General features: G+C 37.7%; 1 protein-coding gene across 2 annotated transcripts in view; it reads left to right on the top strand.

The window, feature by feature from the left end:
- syt3 (synaptotagmin III) overlaps positions 1 to 20,156 on the top strand; it is a 40,959-nt gene extending 20,803 nt beyond the window's left edge. The window contains exons 7-13 of one of the 2 annotated variants that reach the window (XM_039687182.2): positions 2,619 to 2,745; positions 3,072 to 3,290; positions 6,706 to 6,826; positions 7,376 to 7,547; positions 13,093 to 13,222; positions 14,904 to 14,994; positions 16,933 to 20,156. In XM_039687182.2, coding sequence (XP_039543116.1) covers positions 2,619 to 2,745; positions 3,072 to 3,290; positions 6,706 to 6,826; positions 7,376 to 7,547; positions 13,093 to 13,222; positions 14,904 to 14,990 — 856 coding nt within the window. In that variant the 3' untranslated portion in view covers positions 14,991 to 14,994; positions 16,933 to 20,156. The remainder of the gene's footprint in view (positions 1 to 2,618; positions 2,746 to 3,071; positions 3,291 to 6,705; positions 6,827 to 7,375; positions 7,548 to 13,092; positions 13,223 to 14,903; positions 14,995 to 16,932) is intronic. The other variant, XR_016155117.1, reaches the window with a different exon arrangement.
- The last annotated feature ends 7,262 nt before the right edge of the window (positions 20,157 to 27,418 follow it).

Raw genomic sequence — 27,418 nt, 5'->3', positions numbered from 1 at the left:
ATATTCTGCCTAACATCTTTTGTGTTCCACTAAAGAAAGAGTTTGGCTAGAATTTTTTTTTTTGCTGTTTTATCGAAATTGATGTTAAAATTGTATAAATTTCTACCATTATTGTGAAATAAAATTACTGATGTTGTGATATAACATTAGGGTCAATTTGCCCACCCATATTGTGGATAAATGAACAGAATTTATTATTCCTTTTGAAGCAAATGCTACCGGACACATTACTCAGCATTTTCCTGAAAACTAGTGGCCAAGATTGTTTCTCATCTCTGTGTGTTTAATTGACATCATCACACCTCCTGCTATGCTGTTGCGTTTGCAATACATCAATGTGAATATGTCACAGCTACAAGCATTTTGGGAATAGCGGGCAGGTTGACACTGTCAGTCAGAGTCGCATCCGGTGGGACGCAGCTTTCTATCAGCACAGCAGTAGGCCGATAACACATGCGGCGCAGAGGGAATAGGAGCTATTTCCAACCCATTGTCTACAAATGTTTGAGCTGGATGTTGGTTTATTATTATTTTAATTTATCCATCTATTTGTCAGATTCCAGCTGAGTGCTGATCATTGTGTTTTCCACACGAGTGCTTTCAGGTGCATGTGTAAATGCATGACTTTTGTTTGAGTACGCAGTGTTTTTTTATCACTGGGTTGGGGGGTGGGTGGGGGTGCTGCTTTAAATGCTTGCTCTAATGTGGGCAAGACACAGCCTGTCATTTTCAATTATAGCCCTGAGCGCTAATAGCACCGTGCATTTCTAAAGACCCGTCTGATTTAAAGTGTGCTGTTGTGCTGCATGCCAGTTGCTGTGAGATTAATTTCTAAGTCCGCCAAACTGATATAATGTGTATTAGACTGGACAGCTCAAAATGCATCTGGGGATGTTTTTTTCTAACTTGAAATGCCAACAAGTATCTTATTTTGCAATCTGATGTGATTTTACTATTAGCAAGAACATCTTAAGGGCTGCTCACGCTGACAGCAATTAATCTGAGGAAATGTCAGAGTTTTTGTGCCATTGGTTGCTAGTAGGCAATGAATTCAGCGGATGATTCGCTGTTTGCACTTTCATTGGTGGTTGTGCTTCTTGTGGCATCTGAATCATGGTTAAAATGCTGCAAGTATGTTAATCTACACCATAAGACTCCTGTCCATCATTTGATTATTACTTGATGGATTTTGTTTACCACCTCCTTTCAGTGGGCATTACTAGCATGATGTTAATTATGCTAACCAATGCTCCATTTATTTGATCAAATATACAGTATAAACAGTAATATTACAATTTAAAATATTTTAAGTGATGATGCTGAAATTTCAGCTTTGCTAAACTAAAGTGTCACATGATCCGTCAGAAATCATTCTAATATGCTGCTTTGCTGCTCAAGAAAGATTTTCTTATCATAGTTGAAAATAATTACTTAATATTTTTTTTGGAAACCGTGAAAATACTTTACATCAGAAAATGAAGAAAATTAAATTATTGCCTGATGTAGGTTGTGAGACCGAAATGTTGCTAATAAAATGTTGATACTCATTTGGTCTTTTTTTCCCACGTACCTGTCACCTGCAGGTGTGTGACGTTTTTTGCTAATTGACAGAATACTTGATCCTAACATCATCAGTAATTTTATTTCACAATAATGGTAGAAATATATAAAATTTTAACATCAATTTCGATAAAACAGCAAAAAAAAAAAAACTTGAAAATGAATGACTTTTCAAATCGCTGTCAGTGTAAACAGCTCCTTAAATCCTTGTCTTGATATGTTTGTACAGTATTAAATGATTAAATTTGTCACTTACAAATTGGATGATAATATTGCATGAATAATGTATTTATTTTCATCCTGATTTGTACCATGTCATGTCATTCTTTGTGAGCAACATGCCAGTCAGTCTAAGGCCATATTGGATTTCTGCTGGTGTTCTTCCTCCTTCAGTGTTACTGATTTGTTTAATGAAAGGGTGACGCGTTTGTTAATGCTGAAAGACGCATTCTAACAAGGCCTGATTAGCAACCGCAGAAGTTCCCCCGCCTCTCTTATTTACATCTGTGCAAACACTAGGTGAGCCTCTCGCTTCAGAAGTTCACGGGTCGTGCTGTGCTTGGCTTGGCAACAGACCGCTGCAGTCTAGCCTTGAAATGACCTATGATTTGCTTCGTAATAAGCTCTGGATTATTAATAAAGTCCGTTGTTGGAGGCCACAGTCATTGTATTACGCATTAAATATTCATGTTTTTATATTCACATTAGGGATGTATTATCTCACGTTCATACAAGATCCTTTTAGCTTGCTCAGCACAAGTACGACACCATACATCTGTCGATTATTTCCAAGTTGTTGAGCTGTGTTGTACCATTGGCACCTCCTCTTTTTCCCTGTTTTCCTATTCCTTGGTGACAGCAATTGAGCTTTAGTGAACCCAGTGCAGCGATGCTCTCCTGATACTGGCCTTGATGTCAGCTCATTTCAGCATAAACCAACTCTCTTGTCATTGCCGGTTAGATGACGCTGAAATGAACTCACGTCCAGGCTAGCGAGCGCAGAAAGTTCCAGATAGTTCAAAGTGAATTATGGTGACGCTGACATGTCTTTCTTGCAGCACGGAGCAGCTGGTGGTTAAGATACTGAAAGCCCTGGACCTCCCGGCGAAGGATGCCAATGGTTTCTCCGATCCTTATGTCAAGATCTACTTACTGCCTGATAGGAAGAAAAAATTTCAGACCAAGGTATCTTTTTTATCCTAGCAAGGCAGCAGTCAGCTCGCTGCTTGTACAATAATCCACTGTTCAGATGGCAGACCCTCTTAGGACTCATTAAGATCTGCGTTTCTCAGCCTGCCTGTGGATTTTTTTTCCCAGTGCCCTAGTTCATCTAAAAATACATCTATATCAGCCGTTACATTTTGAATTAACTTTATGCATTTGCAGTTTTGATGTTAACCAATCTCCCGTTCGCTCCTTTCACTCACTTTTCCCTCTCAGCTCCTCCGCTTATCTAATTTCCTTCACTTTCTCTCATTTCCGCGCGGCCTTTCCGCGGCTTTGGTTTGCAGGTGCACAGAAAAACTCTCAACCCGATCTTTAATGAGACGTTCCAGTTCGGCGTGCCCCTGGCTGAGCTGCACTCGCGCAAGCTCCACTTCTCCGTCTACGACTTTGATCGTTTCTCCAGACATGACCTCATAGGTCAAGTGGTGGTGGATAACCTGCTGGACTTCAGCGAGGGAACCGGGGAGAAGCCTATTTGGAGAGACATCGTGGAAGGAACCGCGGTGAGATAATGACTCAGACACACATTAAAGTTTCATTAGACCTTAAACACAAAGGAATTCAGTGATAAGGAGTGGTTGATAGCATTGAGTACGGTACAGCATTTGCACATGCTGTCTGTCACTCGATTTGCTGAAAGATTTATGCAAATTAGGTAACGCCACAAACACACCCAAAAAAGAACAGTTCTGAGTGCTAGGTTGTGAAGGATTCAGCATACTACAACTACCAGATTTTTGAATATCATGATGTGGCGTACTATGCTGAGACTGTTACAGCAAGGCTATTCAACTCTGGTCCTGGAGAGCCGCTGTCCTTTTGTGAAACACACCTGCGTGTGATTTTGAAGAAATCATTTACCCAAAATTTCACTCTAAACCTGTATGATTCGCTTTCTTCTGCAGAAGGAAAACTGCAAAAAGATGATGTGACCATTGACTTCCATGGATAAAAAACTTTGATGTTCCATAGAAGAAAGAAAGTCATACAGGTTTGGGTTTTGATTATTGTTGGAGCTAAACCCGGCAGGAAATTGGACATCCAGGACCTGGATGTTGGAGTTGAATAGCCATCCAGGAGTTGAATAGCCATGATGGATAGCATTTATTAATTAATTTGGCGTACACTGTAGCAGGGAGACAGGAAGTCAAAGAGAGAGGGGGGAACAGGATGACCTGGGCCAGACTCGAATCCGGGTCTCTACGAGCTCCAGATCTCAATATATGTAAAAGCACTTGGACTGAACACATTAGCACCACACCAACACCTGAATAGGAAATGCTAGAAGGGCACTTGACTACACTTCTGTATATGTGCCAAGATATAACACCCTTCTCTTTCACTTGATCATAATTTGATAACAAGTTACTTCTGTCATCAATTAAAAGATCCACAAATGTCTCTTTTCAGCAAAATCTACCTTCCCTGCGTGGTACATGCGCAATGTTCATTATGACAGACAAATAGCGATGAGTTTGTGAAAATTACATCTCAAGTCAATAGCACTATTTAATATAATTAAATTAATTTATACCAACAAAGCAAATTTTTAAGGAACGATTCAGGTAGAAATACCTCTAAAAGGTAACAATTACAGGTTACCACATTTTAATCTAGAAGTGAGGCATGTTTTTATTTCTGGAAACAAAATCATTTAAATGTAAATATGGGGCAAGATGTTGCTAAACTAAACTAAATTATGCTTGATTTCATTTTGAGGAACATTTGCCAAGTCAGATTGGATGATAATTATGGGATCTTTCATGTTATCTCTTAAGCAGAGTTACAAAGCTCATTTTATATTCATGAGACGTTTTTCACAATTTAAAATCATGCATGATTACATGCTAAGTCGGTGATGATGATGTGTCCTTGGGGATGTTGGTAGGAGAGGTGTGAGGAGATCTAGTGATGCATGTGCTCGTCCTTCCAGGGAAAATTGCATGAAATTAGTGAAGGTCAACTGTGCAAAGGAGTTTTTGTCAAGAGCACTTCTGAAATTGCCACCGCATCTTAATGGAGCGGTTTTTAGAAACATTTTTATCATGATCCTAGAATACTGTTATTTTAAGTTATTTGTACCTTTGGAGAACAGAGGGAATTAATCAAATCGAACACAAGCTGTAGTGTGTTTAAATAAGGAAAATGAAATTTTCCACAACATGACTAGGTCGAATGAAGGAAAAAGATAAATTTGGCATCATCTTCTTTGTCTGACAAGACAAATTCAAAATGGTTCAGTGATTCATGCTGGATTTGAGTGTGTTCCTGACATTTGTGTGTCTGACATGTGAATGGATGTCAGTGAAATGTTTACGTTTCTGCCACTGGCATTAACTGATTTACCTACTCAGCTGGTAAAAACAAATTGCTTGAGGTATAATTTATTTTTCGAGGTGCTCTGGTGTATAGCAGAAAAATATCACATCATGTACAGTAGCATTCACATCACGTGTACAGACTCAGCTTCTATAGGTCTTGGAGAGATGTACCTCAGATGCTTGAAGTTTTTGATGAAAGATTGCAGCTCTTTTTGTTTACCTCTCCTGCCCTTGTTCCTTTTTCATCATACAGCTGATGATTAATTCTGTCTGGCAGAACAAGAACTTGAGAGAAAGTTAGAAAATAAAAAATAAAAATCTTTGTTGAAAGTCTCAACAAAGCGTATAAGGGGGAAAACAAACCTAGCATTCTAGCATCCATCACATGTTTAGCTAGGAGATTCTGTTTGACATTCTTTAAACAAATGCAAGGGCTGACACGATAAATATAAATAGATTTTCAATCTGAATTCAACAGTATTCTTTGTAAAACCAAGAACTGATCAGCATAATGGGGTTTTTTTTTGCAGCGTGGTAAATTTGTAAAAATCAGGCAGTAATTTGGCAAAAACTGTGTACACAGTAATGCACTTGCACTACAATTCAAAGGTTTGGGGTCAGTAAGTTTTTTTTTAAGAAAGTACTTTTACTTAGCAAAGATACATTAATATGAGGAATAGAAAGTTCATTATATAACATTATAAATATCTTAACTATCACTTTTGCTTAAAAAATGTATCACAGTTCTCACAGAAATATTGAGCAGCACAACTGTTTTCTACATTGACAGTAATAAACATCTCTTGAGCAGCAAATCATCATATTAGAGTGGTTTCTGAAGGAACTGGAGTAATGATGCTGAAAATTCAGCTTTGTAAACACAGGACTAAATCACATTTTAAAATATATTAAAATCTTTTTACTTGTTAAATCTTAATAATACCTTACAATATCACTGTTTTACTGTGTTTTTGATCAAGTAAATACAGCCTTGGTGAGCATAAGAGACTTCTTTCAAAAGCGTTAAACAATCTTACCAATCACAAAATTTTGAACCTGTATGTTCATTTACACAGTTTCTCTGCTGTAGTCTTGCTTTCTAAAGGTTACAGGGTTTAATGGATTTGCATAGAATAACAGGAGTTGAGCACCAAGTTTGCATTAAAATCAATGAACGTGATCGGGTCATAAGCATCATGGCTGTACTTCTATAAGAGTGTGTTTTTCGTGGTGCATTTCCATGGACTTCCATTGTAAGTGCATTGCTGTACACATCTTATTTGTACAAATTCAAGGACGAGTTGAAATGATTATCTGTGGTAAATAGGGCAGGCCACAGATGCTGTCTATTGAGCTTATTTTCAATTGAACCTGAAGAAATCATTTAAAAATGTTTGATTTAGTATTTTACACAGACATTTCTTCAGTTTATCCTTTCGGTTGAAAGGACAAATTAATTTTTGAAACATTTCAAGGAAGACCGTTTAAAAAGGTTTCCATGAATTTCATTATTATTATTTTTGCATTACTTTCAGCATTTGTATTAGTAACTTCGAATTGAACTTTGGACCTTTCCATATGTTTGTTATGTCTGCAGGAGAAAGCTGACCTGGGCGAGCTGAACTTCTCACTGTGTTACCTGCCAACAGCTGGCCGACTGACTGTCACCATCATTAAGGCCACCAATCTGAAAGCAATGGACCTCACAGGCTTCTCAGGTGCCTGGGCCACTCATTGTCCCTAGCCATTCCTCTAATTCCCTCATAATTAACAGCGATACCTCATTAGTCCCTCAGACGTTGCTAACATTGAGACGTGATGAAACCGCTGCTCATTAATAACCTTGACGTAACATGTCCAGCATGTGAAAAATGAAATAACATTGAAGGTCATAAAAGCATATCAAATAGCACCTCTAAAAAGTTGTCAAAACAATGTCAAAACAAAAACGCCTCATAAAGACATCAACATTGCAGTCGTAAGGACAATAGACATCTGTAATTAGTGTTGGCTAATTTAATTATCACAGTAAGGCTTAAAGTAATGTAATAAAGATTCCTCTCATAGGACATGACAGTGAATTATAAAAAAAAGTAACATTCGGTACAGGCATCATTACTCCAATGCTAATGTTTTGTTAATGCCTGCACAATAACTGATCGATGATTATGATGCCGTTATTAGCATTAATTTTAATGTTGTCGAAACATTATGTGCTGCTGTTGTTATTTCTTTGACAAATTTTCTCTCTGTTTTTGCTCTCTCAGATCCATACGTAAAGGCATCTCTGGTTTGTGAAGGTCGAAGGCTGAAAAAGAGGAAGACGTCCATAAAGAAGAATACTCTCAATCCTACATATAATGAGGCTCTGGTCTTTGATATCCCCAATGAGAACATCGAGAATGTGTCGCTCATCATTGCTGTCATGGACTATGACTGGTAAGATCATGACTGCCTTTTTCTGCTGTGATGGGAGCTCATGCTGCCACATGTCAAGCTGCGTGCTGTGATATGAGGCTTGACAGGAAGTGCCCACTTGTAACTCTAGGCATGCTAACAGGCTGTGTCTCACAGAATTCATTCAGGAACACATGGATTTTCCATTCATTGAATGGATGAAGCCTTTATAAGAGGTCCGAGGGAGAACTTTGATTTAGATCAACACTGTTTCCTATAGAGTCCACTTGTGATAAATACTTAAATTTCTATAGTGTAAAACATTTCTAAGAGTTTTTTTTTATAAAATAAATTAATAAAATTGATCCAAAGTAAGAGTAAAGCCATTTATACTCTATAATTCTATTTTAAATGAATGCTGTTTTTTTGTACTTTCTATTAATCAAGGAATCCTGAAAAAATGCATCATGGTTTCTACAAAAAATATTAAGCAGCGCAGCTGTTTTCAAAATTTGATAATAGTAATAAATGTTTCATCATAAATACCAAATCAGCATATTAGAATGATTTCTAAATTGTCATGTGACACTGAAGACTGGAGTAATGATACTGAAAATTCATCAAAGGAATAAATTCTAGGCTATTTTAACACATTGAAATAGAACATGGTTATTTTAAACTGTAAAAATATTTGACAGTATTATTGTTTTACTATAATTTTTGACCAAAGAAATGCAGCCTTGGTCAGCACAAAAGACGTTTTGGAACAGTAAAAAATCAACGTTTTGGAACAGTAGTTTATGTATGTATATGATATACAGTGTATACACACACACACACACACACACATATATATATATATATATATATATATATATATATAGAGTGATATAATATGAACATGCAGCTCTCTAACTCCACAAGTAATTGAACTCCACAAGTATGATTTGAGATTATCCTAAAAGCATTTTGAGCTTCAACAAAAGCAATAACATCTGACCAATTATCTGTTCAATAAAATATTTACTCACCTGTTGAGTAATAAAAACGCTATCACCACGTCACCTCTAAAACATTTCAAATCTCTCAGTTCTCGCCATCTCCAAAAAAAGCCAAGCCAATGTTGATTCCTCAGAGGTTTCTCGCTCATTGTGATAGCTAACCTCTGCCACTCGCACACCACTGTACATTCGTCAAAGTAGCCGGAGCAACTTTTCTCTTTTTGTGGATACGGGTCATGAAGCATGCGTACACGAGTGACGAGTGTACACAATTTCCCTCGAAAATAATCCTGCCCATTCTGAAAATAAACACTTATAATAGGCTTACCATAGTAAATCAGGAATAAGACAAAAACACGCTTTGGAACAAGGATTGATGATGTATAGACTCATTGAGTCTCATTCATGAAACATTCGTAAATATACGAGTAAATATGAGAGTGATTTGCGCGTAAAGAGACCTTCCCGAAAACTCTTCTCCTGATTCACAAATACTTCGTAAACGTCAGATGTGATAGTGAAATGTGTGTGTGTTAATGAATTCCAACCAGTCGTAAATGGGACGCGCGTGCACGTTCATTATCAATTACCATAAATCCCGCCCATTATATCCGACTGACATCTATACATAGGCATATAATAACATGAATGCGAATTAAAAAAGAAAGATTTCTCGGATGCAGAGATTGACGTTGTATTATCAGAAGTTCATTCAAAACGCCACATTTTATTTTCAAGCGTACATAGTGGCGTATCAGGTCCTAAAAAAAGGAAGCTTGGCAGCATATTACAGATGCAGTTAATGGAGTTTCATCTGTTAATCGAACAGTCCCAGAAGTGAGAAGAAAATGGTTCAACATTAAGCTTGACAGCAAAAAAACGAAGTAGTTCACTTTAGAAAAATCGTATTCAAACTGGAGAAGGACCCCCATTGATCACCAGATCTGCTATTATGGCTCTCACAATAAAAGTAAAAAGAAAAACCGTATGTAAAAGATATTTTTCAAAATGCTGTTTAAATATGTCCCCGATTAAGGTGAATTAAAATGCAGCCTTATTAATGAGCAAAACGTTCGGATGTTAAGCGCACCATTTACGTGTGGCTGGGAGCAGGTGTAGATTTCATGCGTACTAACTAACTAACATTTGGAAAATACGAACATTTTAATGAATCCGAAAATTTACGTCAGAACCACTTTACACACGATTTACACAAAAATTCGTTCTGCTCGTGTTTCATGAATGAGACCCAATGTTTGTTAATTTTGAACAAAAAAGTACATACTCGTACCTTTAATTATACTATTATTAATGAGAGGAATCATGTAACTTAATTAAAATGTTCAGTCTAGAGATCTGCACTGTGCATTTTACTACAGTACGTTGTTTGAGAAATTAGCAACGAAAACTGAATAAATTATCTTTTCAGGCATTTGGCTGATACTGATAAGATAGTTTGTTGTTTAATTTGTGAATTAGAATTCCTGTTGCACAAATTTGTATGTCTGCGCTCCACTGAACATAGGGCCTTATGCCCTTGTGTCAGACTATTCCTGGTGGACGTCTGCACTGTTTTGCATAAAGACAGACATCTCATGAATATACATGAAGAAGGCCTAATACTAACGACAGTAATGTCTGGTGGTGAGACATTCTGTAACACAGCCATTGTCTGGTGGGCACCGTGTGTGTGTTTGTGTGTGTGTATGCGCGTGTGTGTGTCTGTCTGTGTGTGTGTGTGTCTGTGTGTTTGGCTCGGCTCTTCACGAAGCACTTCAGTGTGATAGACCTTCAGAGTGGCATTTTTGTTCAGCTTTTATATTATTCAGTTATTATGTTTTTCACTTTCCTAAAAGAGCGTATACCTACTGCTAGGTGTGTATTATCTAATCCCACTTTTATGCCCATATTTTGTATGCTTTTGTGGAACAAAATATGCCTTGTGAAAATCAGGTGCATAAAAATCGTGCATCAGGTTCTATTTTAAGAATCTCTTTCAGTTCTAAGGAAATCCACATCTGAGTTTCCCAAATGTGTTTGTCAATGCTCTCCGTGATTCCATCTCTCCCCATTGGCACGCGGCACACCACCAGCCCCTCCTAATGAAGCCGCTCATCTGTGAGCCACAGATAACGCCTGATGAATTGCTCTTAGCATTGCTGCATGCCATCTGTGCTAAACGCTCCGTTCAGAAGCGCTGTTGGATAATAGTCATTTCTTACGTGTGTGTATATATATATATATATATATAAATGATATGCTAAACATTCAATGCAAAAATCTTTTGCAATGTTTCTGTATTTAAATGAATGTTGTTCTTCGCATGCAGACGCTTCATAAAACATTATTCATGATGTAATATTTGAATATTTGCAACACTTTGACTTAGTTTTAAGGTCAAACTCTTGATTTAATGGCAGTAATTACTACTAATAAAACTACAGTCAAGCTACAGTATCCTTTTAGAAAGTAGTTATCTACACTACAAGCTAGATTGAAGCTATTTAAGGGGTTGAATTCAAGTCAGTTCTTTAACTATCAGAGCTGTGTTTATCTGTCACAAAATGAAGATTTGAATTAGATGAATACATTTGTACAAAAAAAACAAATGATTAATATAACTGAGTATAAACAGCAGCATGTACAGGGGTTGGACAAAAAAACTGAAACACCTGATTTTACTACACAATAATTTGTTAGAATGGTGAGGGCCTCATTTTGCATCCAAATACAGCACCAATTGACAGATAGAAGTCCTTCACAGTGACCAGAGGGATTATGAGCCGTTCCTCTTCCAGAACAGTGTCCAGGTCACTATATGATGCTGGTGGACTCGCTCCTCCAAAACACCTCAATAATATTCAGATCTGGTGACTGTCAGACCATGGGAGATGTTCAACGTCACTTTCATCTTCATCAAACCCTTCTGTCACAAGTCTTGCTGTGTGTGTTGGTGCATGATCATGCTGATACACGGTTTGAGCATCAGGTGCTCATGATCCTCCAGAAGGGTTTGGTAGTCCTCGGCAGTGTCGTGTCCATCAAATACAATCAGGATTGTCATGATATTGGAGCTCAAACCATCACTGATCCACCCGTGCTTCACTCTGAAGATTGGCCGCCAGGCATATAGATGTGAAACCTCCAACATTGGCCAGTGTTTCAGTTTCATTGTCCAACCCCTGTAACTCCATATTTTAGAAAACAGATTCAGGAGCTCAAGAGAATGTGACCTGTTTATTTAAACCTGTTTGTTTGAACTATCTGAACAAAGTATTTTACTAATGAAATGAATGTTTTTTAAGTGACAGTGAAGACATTTATAAGGTTACGGTTTATTTTAACTTTATTTATTTTAACTTTAAACTTTTTATTAAATTTAATAGTGTTTATTTTATTTTTGTTTCCGATAAATGTTGTTCTTATGAATTTTCTATTCATCAAAAAATCCTTAAAAATATTTTTTCACCTTTTTGACAAAAAAATGCAGTACAGCAGCACTGATAATAATAAGAAATGCTGATTAAGCACCAAATCATCATATTAGAATGATTTCTGAAGGATCATGTGACTGAAGACTGGAGTAATATGCTGAAAATTCAGCTTTGCCATCAGAGAAATAAATTCCATTTTAAAATATATTAATGTGGAAAATTTGTTTTTGTTTTTACAATATTACAGCATACAGTATATTGCAGCCTATGAAAAACATTTAAATAAACATAAATAAATGAGTACATTTAAAAATAAAAACCCTGTAATAGGTTAGTTGTTGTTTGATATTCATCAAAGTATGTATTCATAAAGTTATATCATATTGTCTCTATAAAAATCAAGATTTTTTTCTTACTCTAGCTTTGCAGTAAACATAATTATAATTAAATTTGGTCTCATTTGTCTCTGATCAACAGTAAATGAAAGAGGAAAGATTTATTAAGTTCCACTTATTAGATCCATTTGTTATTCCACCTTCACTCAAGAAGCTTTTCATACTCACTTTTCAAGTAATTAAGTGGTTATGACAGCCAGCTCTCTGTCGTCTCATCTTCTCTCTCATTTTCTTTATCTTTGGAAATGAGTAGACCTATCATAAACGAATACCGATCTATCCTCTGTGACAAATTTTCACTCGAATCATTCAATTCGTTCCCTGTGCTCCCGCCTCATTTTGTTTATCTCTGTAATTCAGTAATTGGAATGTCCCTCTGTCTCTCTCCCCTTCTGTTCTCTGTTTATCTGTGTAATTATGTGATCTCTCTGTCTGTGTCTTCGTAATTATAGGACTGCATGTGGAGTGTGTGTGTGTGTGTGTGTGTGTGTGTGTCTTAATGTGCAGGTTGCTATATGACACGAAGGTCCTGGCTGTATCTTTCTAATTATATGACGTCGATTAGATCTGATTTTATATCGCATTACTTTGTGCTTTCTTGCTCCTTATGTTCTCCTGTATCTTTCTTTCTTTCTTTCTCTCTCTCTCTCGTCCATTTGTTGTAATGGATGCACTGTGCTGTGGTTCTCTTTCATTTCTTAGCCTAACTGCATTAATTCAATCTCTCTCTCCCACTTTCTCTCTCTTCGTCTCTCAGTATCGGTCATAATGAGGTAATTGGGATGTGCCGTGTGGGCAGTGATGCTGATGGGCCGGGAAGGGAGCACTGGACAGCCATGCTGGCGAATCCCCGCAAGCCTATTGAACACTGGCACCAGCTGGTGGAGGTAGACAGCGTGACCGCATGGAGTGTGTGTATGTGTGTGTGTTGTGAGCATGTGGAAATCAATCAATGTGCTCTGTGCATTGTTGTGTATAGGCAGTGCAGTGCCCTCTATGCATGTCCTTCATTTTTGCACCTGATACCCATTTGTCCTTAATGAGTGAACACCATTTAAGCAGGTTCATGTCTTAAACAGAACTAAAGGTTGTCAAAAGTAGGAGTAGGCTACTTAGGTTTTATTTGAATGCATGTAAACACAAACAGTGATGTTTTTAGTGAATGTCAGATGGAACAAAAAATGGATTTGTGCATTAGACCTTACAGTTTAAATACAGTTGCTGCCTATTATGTTGACAGTATTAATTTGAAAACATTGGCATGAAAAAGAGCAGACCATTCACTCACTGACTCTTTATGTAAATAATAACTTAAAGTAATGCTTATTTCATTGAAAAATGCGTAAATGCTACATTTCTTTGTTTATTATTTAATTAGTTAATGTAGTACTTCGATTTCTTTAAGTTTGAATACTGTTGTGATATTGAAATTGTGCTGTAAAATTTTCACTGGTATTTGCAGACTGATCTCATGAAGTAGCGTGTGTATGACACGCCAATTCGTATTTCCATTTTTGGCGTGCTATCAAGACGCATAATCGCTTTTCAGCGTGTTTATGAACGCCGTTGACTTAACGTTATTACTGTATATATAAATATATGACTTACCTCAACCCCGTCCCTAAACCTAACCGTCAATGGGGTTAATGGCATGTATGACTGTTCCCTTACCATCCTAGGAAAAAAAAAAGATCGCTCCCCAGATGTAGTTCTACATTTTGCTTCGTTTCGCGCGGACATTTGACGGCGTGTACAGACACGCGGAATCACTCGGACGTTAATGGCGTAGACATACACGCATACACACGGATACACGCGGATAGCTCAAAATGCGTAGAGATAACATGCCACTCGAAAGTGACTCGAAAGTGGCGTGTCTGTTTACGCTAAAGTCATGATGTCATGTTGGGTATTTGTATAAACTACTCAAATGTTGCTTTCACAAGATAAGACTAAAAGAAAATCTAGAAAGAAAGAAGTCAAATAAATAAATAACCTTTCCAGCCCTTTCCGCCTCTATATATATTATGCATTATAATGGTATTCATAATATATGTTAATGCATTCCTAATGCCCTATAATAGACCTTATAATCTTAATCAGTGTACCACTTATCTGTCATAAAATAAGATTTATTTGTAAGTGCTATTGTTTTGCATATGAAATCCCAACAGCAGGATCAGGACCCCTGAAGCGGTTTATTTTGTGACTGATTGCAGATAATTTTTCCCCGTTGCATGGAGACTTACCAAATAAATAATAAATGGACATGAAATACTGATTTGAGTTTAAATACATTTTTGTTTGTGGGAAGGAAACATAAAGATGTGAAAAATGTAATGGTCAATCATACAGTTCAGTGGTGCATTAATACCTCATTAAAACACAATAGAAAATTCCATTGCATTTGTTTGTTTGATATTTATTATATTCTTAAGTTTAATTGGTCAGTATAAAATTGATGGTGTATTATAACTGTGGTTACAACTCTTGGATTGTGAATTGCATTATATGTCCCAAATTACCTTCTGAATAATTATGTATGTTCATTGATTTTTACCCTCCCAGGAGAAATCCATAAACGCATATGTGGCGAAGAGTGCCACAGCCTCCCCTAAGCCACACATAGTGGTGGACAGCCCTCACTCTGAGTAGAGATGTGAGTATACACACAACAACATAAACACACACACACACGCATACACACACCGTAAATAGAATGGTTCTTCCTCCCATATGGTGTCTCTGTGGGTGAATGCATCATAGTGTTGCACTAGAGTACTTCAGATTTCAGTCATGAACTAATAACACAGACTGAAAACATCAATGGTTACAGTATGTTCACACAGCAACAGGATATGTTTAATATATGTTTTAGAGCACCAAATATGGTTATTTTCACACAGTTTTCTCATTCACAACTGCATCCTATAACCAAATTGTCTGCCTAACGTTTTAGAATTCAAATCTGAATTTTGAGAGCGAGTGTGGTTAGTATGTACAATGTAAATGGAACCGCACTGAACAACTAGTTATGCGAGGTTCTGGTAACAAAGATATTAGCTATTAAAAGATATGAGCTTGATTTGTTATGGTCTCAGCCTCAGATTTAAAGCCTATGGACAGTTGGCTGAACGTCTGATGCATATGGCACACAACATGGGAAACTTTTCGGGAGTTTGTCATTTGATAGGTTGAAGTCTACAGGATTTCCGGAAGATATTTGTAAGGGGTACAGAGACCCAGAACCAGATATGAAGAATGAAGACCCAGACTCAGAATTATAAAAAAAAAAAATTAAAGAAAAGTTTTACTGAAGATAGTTTGCAGTTTCATCAGCAGAAGTCAGCTTCAAGATTCGCACAGGAGTTCGTAGGCTGCCTTCCTTAAAGTTACAAAGATCACAGCAGTAATACTATTTCCAAGGTCTAAGCTACGTCATTGCTTCAGGTTGAATGATTCTCATTGGCTAAGAAATAGACAAACACAGTAATTTTCCACACATATACAAATTTACGGAAGCATATCTCCATTGATTATGCAGCTGGCACTCAAACCCTGAAGTTAGGCACGGCATGGTCGCAGATTTGGGTTTCTGGGCACCAGCCTGTCTCGAACAATAATTCATTCAATCTCCAATAATGCCACACAGCTTTTCCAAGGTTGGATTTGGCCAGGTTCTAACTATAAACAGGAGAGTCTTCTCAAAACATCAAGATAATGCATTCTTTCTCTCATCTTTGGTCTAACTGGAAAGTAAGTCATTAACAAAGAAATGGTGCCTTAAACTATTGGCTTCAATGACCCCTATATGTTTTAACATGTTGAAGACCTTTCTCAAACACAAAACAAGTCCGTATTTCATCTCTGGAAGCCAGGCTAAATGAGCAAGCACTGTTACTGCATTCAGATATCAAATACAGACATTAAAGAATACATGAACAGTACATTTCACTAATCACACTGGTGACTTCTTTAACAAAGTAAATTCTCACAAGTGTAGAAAAGTCATTCAACTCATTTAATATATTACCTTGATTATGATTACTCATTGTTACATATACATTGAAGCAGCAGTGGATTCCAATCCACCCCCTTCACATGCATGTCTGGATGTTTAACGGCCGCTTATCAGGATAGGTTGCTTTACATGTCAGTCAGACGTCCTCTTGGACCAATGAAAGCTGCCATGTAGTCCAGAACTTCTGCCGTCAGTGTGAAGGTCTAGCTATGCAAGACTAGTTTTGTGCTGTTTTAAAATAAAATATATTAAAACAGTATTTGAAGCTACTATTGGTTTATTGAGATTTGACACATTAATTTTTTTTTTTTTTTTTTACTCATGTCAGTTGTGAGACTTTCTGGTATTTAAGAAGGCAATATCTTTGATATGTATTTTTTTATTTGTCCATTCTAACAGAATGCACTTCTAAGCTATTTAACAGTCACAGCTGGTAGTAAATGCAGTTGTCAATCCAAAACACTGTGTGAATGCAGCCATCTGTTCACTGGAGTAGTTTGTGTTTATGTAATTTGCTGTTTGTGTTTCTGTGTTTAACAGTGTTTTTTTCCCTTTGTTTCTTTTTCTCATCATCAGGTCAGCATTATCTTTTTAGCAACAGAAATACATTCTTTCTTTTCACCTGTGAATAATATTTCATCAAGAAAGAACCGGAGAAGAGAGACTGTGCTTGCATTAGTGCTGTTCCTCTAAATCAACCCTGCAGACCCAACACAATTTGTAGAAAAACACCTAGACTAGATCGGACTCACATACACAGGTACATCCACATCCACAACAACACGAACATGGAATCATAACAAAACAACTGGCATGGATGGTTTTGCTTCAGGAATGATGTTAAAGTCAAAATATTCATGATTTATTCAGGGGAAATATGACAAACATTCCCACTTTAAATAGATAATCTTTATTTAGTTATTTAAAAAAGTGAGCCTACAAAAAGAGATTTTAATTACTTAAAAAAAAATTGTAATCAGGAGAGAGACCTGATAGATTATGGACCACGAATGTTTCTGTGTATGTGTGAGCGCATGTGCGTATGTGAGTTTGTACGGGTGTCTGTGTGTAGCTTTAGGAAATCTCTAGAAAGTGTTTTCAGTCGGACAAGTGGCTGCAAGTTCTCGGAGTGGTCTTCTCTGCCAATGCAGAATCCTTGCAACTGTTTCCTGTCTCTCTGGAGAGGAGGACTACTTTATGACCGTTCCCATTTGGAGAAGGAGAAATAAGGACGGATACATTGGCCAAATCATGTCGTGCAGTATTGAAATATGTCCCTCTGCCTTTTACATTTTTATCACCTTCTGCTTGGAGCTCATTGAGATAAGCAGTGTTTCCTTATTCCTTTGTTTACTAGAGTCCAGCCATTCTTCTTGTTCTACCAGATACGGAAGGAAATGGTTTGAGAATATGTTTCCCTGACCTGGACACACTGGCAGACTTGAGAACTTGAGAACCCCTTGAGAACTTTTACAAAGGGAGCTATCACTGATTTCAAATATTGCCAGAGGACCCTAACTGAGACGGACCTTGGATTTGTGTGCACTTCCTGGAAACATATCCTAGGGGGAAAAGATCTGGCCATAGTATTTTATTTTTGTACCATGCCGGGATATTTTTTTGGGTTCTCTTAGACATTTTTAATTTCAAAAGAGGAAGTGTGTGCTCTCCATCATCCTTCTGCCAAGAGGACCGCTTCGGAAAGACGCCCGCATTGATCCTCTTTTTCCTCCCATGTATGCTATGTGTTTTTGGGAGTGCGTTTTTTGTGTCGTTATGCGTTGGCTTGTTGGTTGGTTGGTTTGTGTGTGCGTGTGTATGCCCGTGTGTTGGTATATGTCACCGTAACCCCGTGTACGTCTCCAATTCCCTCAACTCGTCCTTTGTCCTGCACAGAGAAAATCTCATTTTGAACAATCAAGTGTCTCCTGTCCTGTGTCTTAGAGGAGCTATTTCTTGTGTAGGACCTGTTGCACTTGGTAGGGACAGGGTCTGTTTCTCAGACGCGTTTCGGTTGTCCTCAGTAGAATGTGGTAGTGACCTGTCTCCGTTGTGTTCCTAACCAGCTCGTCACTGAAACGTGTCCCTAGCCTGATCTGTGTTCTCGTGTTGGATGTGCTTTTCTGTTGTTGTTTTTTTTTTTTTTTGTAAATGTGCTCAGTGTGCACGAGGGGACAAATCTTCTGGCCACAGCTGTCGAGGAATAAAATGTTGGAAGTTTTTCATTGTCTTTAAAAGAAAAAGGGAAAAAAAAAACCAAACTGGTTCTCTTCATATCTTTTGGCTAATGTGACTATCTTTTCTGTCTGAGCATTCCTTGCAAACAGAGACAAAGAGGGGGGCATGTCTTTTATCGTTTTAGTGCCACGAGATAATTTCCCATTATGGACTGACTTCAGATGCAATGTTTTTTTTCCTTGTATTTGTTCAATCAGGTCGCTGCTTCTCTGGTCAGAAACATAGTGACCAAGACACTCAATTCACACACCCTTGAAATCCAGGGTCACTGCCGCTATTAAAAGGATAATTCACCCAAGAATGAAAATCCTGTCGTTGTTTACTTGCCCCCATGTCATTCCAAACCTGCATTACTTTCTTCTGTGGAAAGTCAAAAAGTTAATGTTGTTTTTGGTCCCTATTGGCGTTCTTCAAAAATATATATTTTTGCAGATGAAAGAAAGTCATGCAGACATGACAGAGTGAATAACTGATAACAGAATTTAAAATTTTAGGTGTACTATCCCTTTAATATCACAGTACAACCACTGCCAATGCTACCGCACACATCCCTCAGTTAAAGAATACAGCATTACCAATCACTAATATTCATGTTATTGAAATGTACATCAATACAGTATAATTAATTCTTTCCCATCGAAACCCCCTGAGCTCATATTTTCTCTGTTACTGTTATTAATCACATGCCAGGCCTCAGGACGCGCACACACGCTCTCGCCGGTGTGCACTCAGAGTCCTTAGTCCGTTATCATATATCAGCTCTTGTTGTATTCTAAGAGGCCATCGATTCCGTCATACACGTGGATGTGGTATCGACCCGCAGTCTTCAGCCCTATCCAGCTCCTGTTTCCAGGCCCATCTCTTCTGCTGCCTTAGATCTTACACTGTGGAGGCACTACCCCTGTGGAGTGACCTCTGACCCTTTCATCAGCTTCCACACAGTACAAACTTTGATGACAGCCTTCTCTTCTGTTCAGCCCAGCCCATATTTTTCTCTCTATCTCTGTTCGTCTCCCCTCTTTCCTCTGTCTCTCTCTGTCAGTGCAATTCTGAATGATCCGAGGAAATGTGTCTGCATGCTTATATAACATGGATGATGTCAACTTGATGCAATGATAATTTAATAAGTGATGCTCAACACAAAAATCTGACAATGAGCTTGATACTAACACTACTAATGACAAACATGTTGACCTAGCAACCTGTTCGATATCATCAAAACACTGATGATTAATGTTGTTAATATTGTATATCCTCTTTGAAATGGTATTACAGTTTCTGGGTATATTTTTCTTTGTTTGTTTGTTTGCTTTTTTAGTTTTCTTTTAAAAAAGGTTTACTTTTTTATATGTTCAGATTACGCTGAGACTTGGAGCAAGATAAAAAAATTAAATGCAGTCAGGGCGAGAGAACATTTTAGCTGAAAAAAAAAAAATTAACAAAATTGAAGGAAAAAAAAAATCCCCCAAAAACAGTTAGGAGTATGATTATGTGAATGATAAGGTGATGATTCTAAGGCTGGAGCGATGATGGCTGAAATAAAACATATGTGTGAAAAATCACTGCGATGTGTTTGCGTGATACGGATGTCTGTGTTCATGTAATGGGTTGTGAATCACCCTGACTTTTCTGTCTAACTCTTTCTTTGTGTCTCACCCCTTTCCCCCTCCTGCTGTGCATTAACTTGTGTGTAATTATTATGTAATTATACATCATACATTTTTTATCGTGGGCCCACGTTATATAAACGCAGTGGTGAGCATTGCGTCCATCCATGTACATGCTTCTGTTATTCTGCATTTCCATAGGCACATAAACACACTCACAATCACACGTGTCATACACATAAATCAAACCTGGCCCTTCCCTCTTTAGCCTCGGTCTTCACATCAGTTCGTATGCTTATGGCTTTTCCGCTCACAAAACTCCCTGCCGTTAATTGCACCCATGGGGTGTGATTCTTAGATGGTTTGTTACTGCCTGAATCATCGGCCTCCATCTTGACTAGTCTAATGCACTGTTCATCCGAGCCTCACGGTACACAGAAGAGCCAGAGTCAGCACTCTCTGACACACACAGATACAGGACGAGAGAGGAAGGTGCAGGGAATAAGCAATGTGCAACAAGAGGCAGGAGCAAGTTACATAAACACTGACATTATGTGTCTTGCGAACTAATCTAATTAATTTAAATACAACTAACAAAATAGTTATGACAAATCTTAAAAAAAATAGATGACTACTTGTAGCCTGCTAGCCGCAATTTATGTAACTGGCCCCAAGGACAAACAAGAGTGATAAAAGATTGAGAATAGCAAGGTTGTGAATATTAAGGGAATGGACTTGAATGAATATTACTTTATTCAGCTTCGATATACACTCTCCTAAAGGATTATTAGTAACAGCACACCCCTTTCGCCTTCAGACCTGCCTTAATTCTATGTGGCATTGATTCAACAAGGTGCTGAAAGCATTCTTTAGAAATGTTGGCCCGTATTGATAGGATAGCATCTTGCAGTTGATGGAGATTTGTGGGATGCACATCCAGTGCACGAAGCTCCCATTCCACCACATCCCAAAGATGCTCTATTGGGTTGAGATCTGATGACTGTGGGGGCCATTTTAGTACAGTGAACTGCTTGTCATTTTCAAGAAAACAATTTGAAACGATTCAAGGTGCATTATCCTGCTGGAAGAAGCCATCAGAGGATGGGTACATGGTGGCCATGAAGGGATGGACATGGTCAGAAACAATGCTCAGGTAGGCTGTGGCATTTAAACAATGCCCAATTGGCTTTAAGGGGCCTAAAGTGTGCCAAGAAAACATCCCCACCACCATTACACCACCAGCAGCAGCCTGCACAGTGGTAACAAGGCATGATGGATCCATGTTCTCATTCTGTTTACGCCAAATTCTGACTCTACCATCTGAATGTCTCAACAGAAATCAAGACTCATCAGACCAGGCAACATTTTTACAGTCTTCAACTGTCCAATTTTGGTGAGCTCTTGCAAATTGTAGCCACTTTTTCCTATTTGTAGTGGAGATGAGTGGTACCCGGTGGGGTCTTCTGCTGTTGTAGCCCATTGTACAGAGGTCAAAATTATTGTACAAATACAGTACGATAATTATCGTACGTCTGGCAACACTGATGTCTGCAACACAGACATCCCGCATAATGATAGCGGATCTCTGATGCCTTCAAATTACCGGTAGTTAAAATCTTGTGGAATCTAGAGCGAGCGAGAGCGCATGCGTAGCGCGCACACAGCAGAGAGAGGGAGCGAGCTAGAGACCTTGCGTGTGTGTGCTAGTGTGTCTCACGAGGGCATGTTAGTATGGCGTTATATGTTTGTGTACCTCAATCTTGACCTTTCATTTTCCAATTGGTTGATTTTGTGGCACTGCAATTGTAACACTGTTGCAAGTTGAGCGAGCGTGTGTCAAGAGTTGAGAGCACACAGAATTAAGAGGTTGAGAGAGACTTGACAGGAGGCAGAGAATAAGTTTGAGAGAGCACCTGTAAACTGTGTGAGAGGGGAAAATATTGCATGTTAATATGGATAATAGCAAATACATTTATTGAGCACGGAAACGTTTTTTGCGATTGCATGTGCACTAATAATCTTGAATCAGAATAACTTCCTCTCCCTCTTCTCTGATGACATGTTTACTGTGTGAAGGCGGGATCAACCTGTCACTCACATGACATCACAGCAGTAGCAAACCACAACCATCCAATCAATTTCCAATGTATAAAATCAAGTCACGCCCTATGTTTTTTCTTGTTCGAGAAGTAGTTTCACAGAAATAAAGTGGCTTGCCATTCCATTTCAAAAAAGAAAGAGGACAGACATACTTATACAGTTGTGTCTGTTTCTGTTTATTTGGTAGTTAGGGTACAGGACATATTTAGGCTACATCGCATTTAGAAAGAATGACAATTTCTACAAATATGCCACCAAAAATATGACCTGAGGATATGATATGATCTCCCAGTAGGCTATATTTTCTATCAGAGAAAGAGGAAGCTCTCTGGGAAAAAAAAAATGCTTTATTTTATGATAGTCTGGTAGAAGAGACAAGACATACTGACAGATAAAATAAAAACATGATATTGATAGTCTATGATTTGTCTGATTTCTTCAAGAGTTCATTACCATGTTTAGTAGCATGCATATTCCCACCCCATTTCTGCGCTCCGCTCATTATCTTTTGTCTTCCGGTCTGTATTTCACAGTGATCTTGCCTATTTATGAATGAACGGCTCGTTTTAAAATCTTCCTTAAAATCTTGATAAGTTTCGTTAACTTTACATTAAATAAATCCACTTCAAAAGCTAATTACTCCTGGACAGCAATGTCATAGAGATATAAAGAGCGACCGTAAAAGCGGAAGTTCAAAGATAATATTCTAAATGGCGGCGCCCTTGTTTCTCTGGTGCATAAGGTCTATACGGTGATCAGAATCCACATCGGATCATAAACAAGGCATTCAAACATGAAATTGAGTTTTGAGGTAAATTATTTTAAAAGTTTTTAATGCTGATGTTAGCTGACAGCATCATCCAGGGCTGCTATCTCGACTCAGGTAAACTCCGCCTCTAACCCGAGCTGGCCCACTAGGTATTCGGCGAGCCAGAAAACCCTGGCCGTTGGCCCTGACGAGGCCCGATCAAGCCCCGGAAGTGACAGTAGAAACGTGACTGGCCCTGGCACGCACTAGCCTGCTTTTGGCCCGACAGTGGAAATGTGGTTAATGGACCTTTTTTGCCTATGAAATTTCACCAAAATTATGCTAACGTGACAGCATATTAACTCTAAAATAACCATAAAAACTTACAGATTAACAATTAACATTATGCCACAAATGTTGTCGAAGGAGCTTGTATCGAAACTGATATATTCAAGGATGTCATGCAGAGTGTGTAAGGAGAATAATATCGCATAGGTGAACGAAAGAGCAATCAGATCAGAATATTCATGCACACCCGGACGTGCATCTACAACATATAGGCACTGTGTGTGTGAGAGCAGAATGAGTACTGCACAACTGTGCTGAGGTGAAGACACGCTAGTTAGCACAACTACCCATTCCCCAACACATGCACGCGCTGAGGGGTGGGGGTCGGGGGAGCCGCAGTCTCCATGGCAACGTTCCCACAGTGCAAAAAAAATCATTTAGTCAGAAAGATATTTCACCCGGCTCACTGAGCTGAAAGAGATGGGGGATAGAGAGAGAGAGAGAGAGATCTGAAGAGAAAAACTTGAGGAGCGGGTATGGTGTAGAGCTGTTTTTATCACTCTGAAAAAATGATAGACTGAAATTAGTAACATAGTGCAATTATCATTACTGCTATAGCTGCGAGTGTAATGGAGAATGCCATGTTCATTTTTACAACCTCAGGGAAAGGAGACATCCATTTTGAAATTGAGATTCATTTTTGTTAATGACAACCATGAATATTCTGGAAAAATATTAGTCTGTATGGAGCTGTATTTGGGTGATGTGTGTGCATGTGTACATGATCGTTCACCTGTTTTTCCTCACCTGTGCCTTGTGAAATGTACCTTGGAGATATAGGCTACTACTGTAGTCCCAGTGACCCAGATAGTGGTGGTATGTATTTGGGCGTGTACTGGACTCTCTGGTCGCCTGTTGTGAGTTCCAGATGGCTCCTGTCTCCTAGCAGAGAGGACCAGTAAGGGCTGTGTGTTTTAATCAGTGCCACCTGGAGGACACCTCTCCTGAGAATAATGTCGGACATCCAGTAACAAGACAACATTTTGTGTGATTTTGATAAGTGGACTATGCCCAGGGTGATGCAGAAGAGTTGATAATTGGCTCTGCTGCCTCAGTCAAAAGGATGGACCTGTCCTTTTATATTTATGAAATTCATGTTAAGCCTTCGTCATCTATTCGTAACCTTGGTGTCTTAATCGATTCAGTTCTATCTTTTGGTTCTCATATTTCTTCTCTTGTTAAAAACTGGTTTTTTTCCCCATCTTCGTAATATTGCACGTCTTCGATCTTCTCTCATTTGACCTGATGCTAAAACCTTAATTCAATCCTCATGTCTGGATTATTGCAATGCTCTATTTCTTAGTCTGCACAAAAAAACTTATTACAATTGAGCTCTTTGCTTATTCTAAATGTGTTGTAATGTTCAATGTAAGGTGACCTTGAACTATGGAAAGGCATTATATAAATAAAACTTGGAAAAAATGGGTCACCGTAGGGACCACTGTAAGGCCAAGAAACACGAAAGCGGGCATCTCTAGGAAACAACAGCATCCATGTTCTTTTCTTTATTTATTTATTTATTTATTTATTTATTTTTTCATTGGGAGGAAATGTTAAATTTGGCAAATTAATGTGTAGGTGATACATTTTCCACTGCTAACAAATCCTCATTAATGATGCACAAGAGCATCTACATTCGCGTGTGCAGCATGAATAAAAAGGAATTATGGGCCACTTCATTCCTTACAATATTCCCCCATTTCCCCCTGTTCTGGGAACAGGAAGAGGGAAGAGGACTGGCATAAAAGTGGTAGATTAGATAATACAGTCAATTTCAGTCATTTTTAAAGTCCAAGGAGAGGGAGTTTTTACGGTCAAACCTCCAATTGTATCTCTTAAAAGCCCTGGATGTCCTCTTTCTCAGGAGGATATACAGTATGATACAGAATGGGACTACTCATTTTACCCACATAATCTGTTATATCTTTCATTACATATTGAGAATGATCTTTATACAAAGTTTGGTTAATAGCTTGAAACCTGATTGGTTAATGAAACAAAACAAATGTTTGAATGTTCTTGCTTATATAGTCTTTTAATGTCTTTTTATTTTCTTAAAAACAGTCCTTTTATTAGCATAAAATATATATTTAAAAAAAAAAACATTTTTGGTTCCCCGCAATATATATATATATATATATATATATATACATTGTAAATTGAACAAATTAGAATTATTCAATTAATCAAATTATTCCTTAAAAGTTAACCATTTAAACTGAGTAAAGTTTACACCAAAAAAATTTACAAAAATATCTCACTAGACTGACGTCAAAGATTAATTTAGAACTCTTTATTTTATATTGCCAACATTGAAGACACCTGCTGTTAACAAGCAGATTCACTGAAGGAGAAAACCGTTATTTTAAAACAAACACCGATCACCATAATGGTGACTTCAATTTATGTTTTTTTTTTTTTTGGTTGTTGGTTTTTGTTTTTTGTTTTTGTTGTAATTAATTTGATTAATTATTACTCAATTTTAATTTGTTAAATTTAATTAATAATATTGCTTGTAATCTGTTGCCACAATTTTTTTATTAGATAAATCATATTAATTTTTACAGTGTGTGTATATATATATATATATATTGTTCAGCAAAGAGACAAATTGATCAAGTAAGGACTTTTACATTATTACCACAACATTTTTAATAAAAACTGTGTTCTTTTGAATTCTTTTCCTCATAGTAATGATGCTGAAAATTCAGCTTTCAATTTTCACAGTGAAAATATTTATTTTAAACTGTAGCAATAATTAACAAGACTACTTATAATATAAATATATATATATATATATATATATATAGATAAAGTAAACATTATCAGTGGATTCGTCATTTATGCTGTTCACTTGTTCATCTGCTAAATCTAATGCCACCCTCACAGAGCTGAGCTAAAGCCTCCAAATTGTGCCACTCCACAAAGGAAAACTCCCTAGAGATGGATGTGGAATAGAGCACACAGTAAATGCATCTCTAAAAAAAATCCTCATATTTGGAAACAGGACATTGGCCCAAAGTTTCAGACAATCATAACTAACCCTATGGGGACCCTTTTCTGTTTACTGACTGTGAAAAGCAAAGGAAGTCAGCCAGGGGGTGTAAGAGAATAGCTTCAAATGGGTTAAACTGATTCAGAGCATTGTTTGCATAGGAGGTTTTAAATATGATGAACTTGAAGCTCTTCGTTGCTCACTAGAGAATAGATTCTATTGCTGGAAAAAGAACTGAGAGCACACAGAGCCTCAGGGCCACTTAGCTCGCGGCTCGCTGTTCTCGTTTGACAGCAGGTTGTGTCACTTGGGACAGTCAGAGTAATTATGCACATTCTTGCAGTAAAGAGCAACGGGGACAACAGGAAACAGTCTGCACACCGACCTAAAAACACGATTCTTTCTCCAATCACTTGTTATCTGTCCCTTTCTGATATTCAGTGAAGTAGCGGAGACTGGACTGACTTGTGTACGTGTAATGTTATTGGTCACAAACAAACAAACTAACTAACAAACAAAAACAGTTAGCCTATAGGTAGTTAGCTATTAGCCAGTTGCTTTTGGCTTGCTCAGTTGGGGTTATTTAGTGTTTAGCAATATTATTGATCTGTGTTGTACTAGTTTCATGTTATCACTGTGAAGCTGCTTTGATACAACCTGTATTGTGAAAAGCGCTATATAAATAGGCTAAATGTGACTTGACTTGACTATAGGCTTTAGAAGCCTAGTTGTAAACAGTTCCAAGCTGTTTGTAATTTATTTTTGGATGACTTTGGTGACATCTACTGTTTACTTAGTTGATTGCTCTTAAATAGAAACCGTTGTATGCATAATAATGATGATGATGATGATGATGATGATAATATACGTTTATGAGATTTAAGATTATTAAAATATAATTTCCCATTAATGTAAAATAATGCAAAGCCCAGTTGTAATGCCCATTAGAAACCAGCTCAGCTCTGTGATCTAGGCAGGTGGCCAGATTAGACATAGTAGCAGGTGAATATAATATAGGGCTGCTTT

The sequence above is a fragment of the Pimephales promelas genome, chromosome 3, assembly GCF_988280905.1.
Source record: "Pimephales promelas chromosome 3, fPimPro1.hap1.1, whole genome shotgun sequence".
Lineage (NCBI taxonomy): Eukaryota > Metazoa > Chordata > Actinopteri > Cypriniformes > Leuciscidae > Pimephales > Pimephales promelas.
The sequence above is the reverse complement of the archived record's forward strand: the minus strand, read 5'-3'. Positions and strand labels throughout refer to the sequence as shown.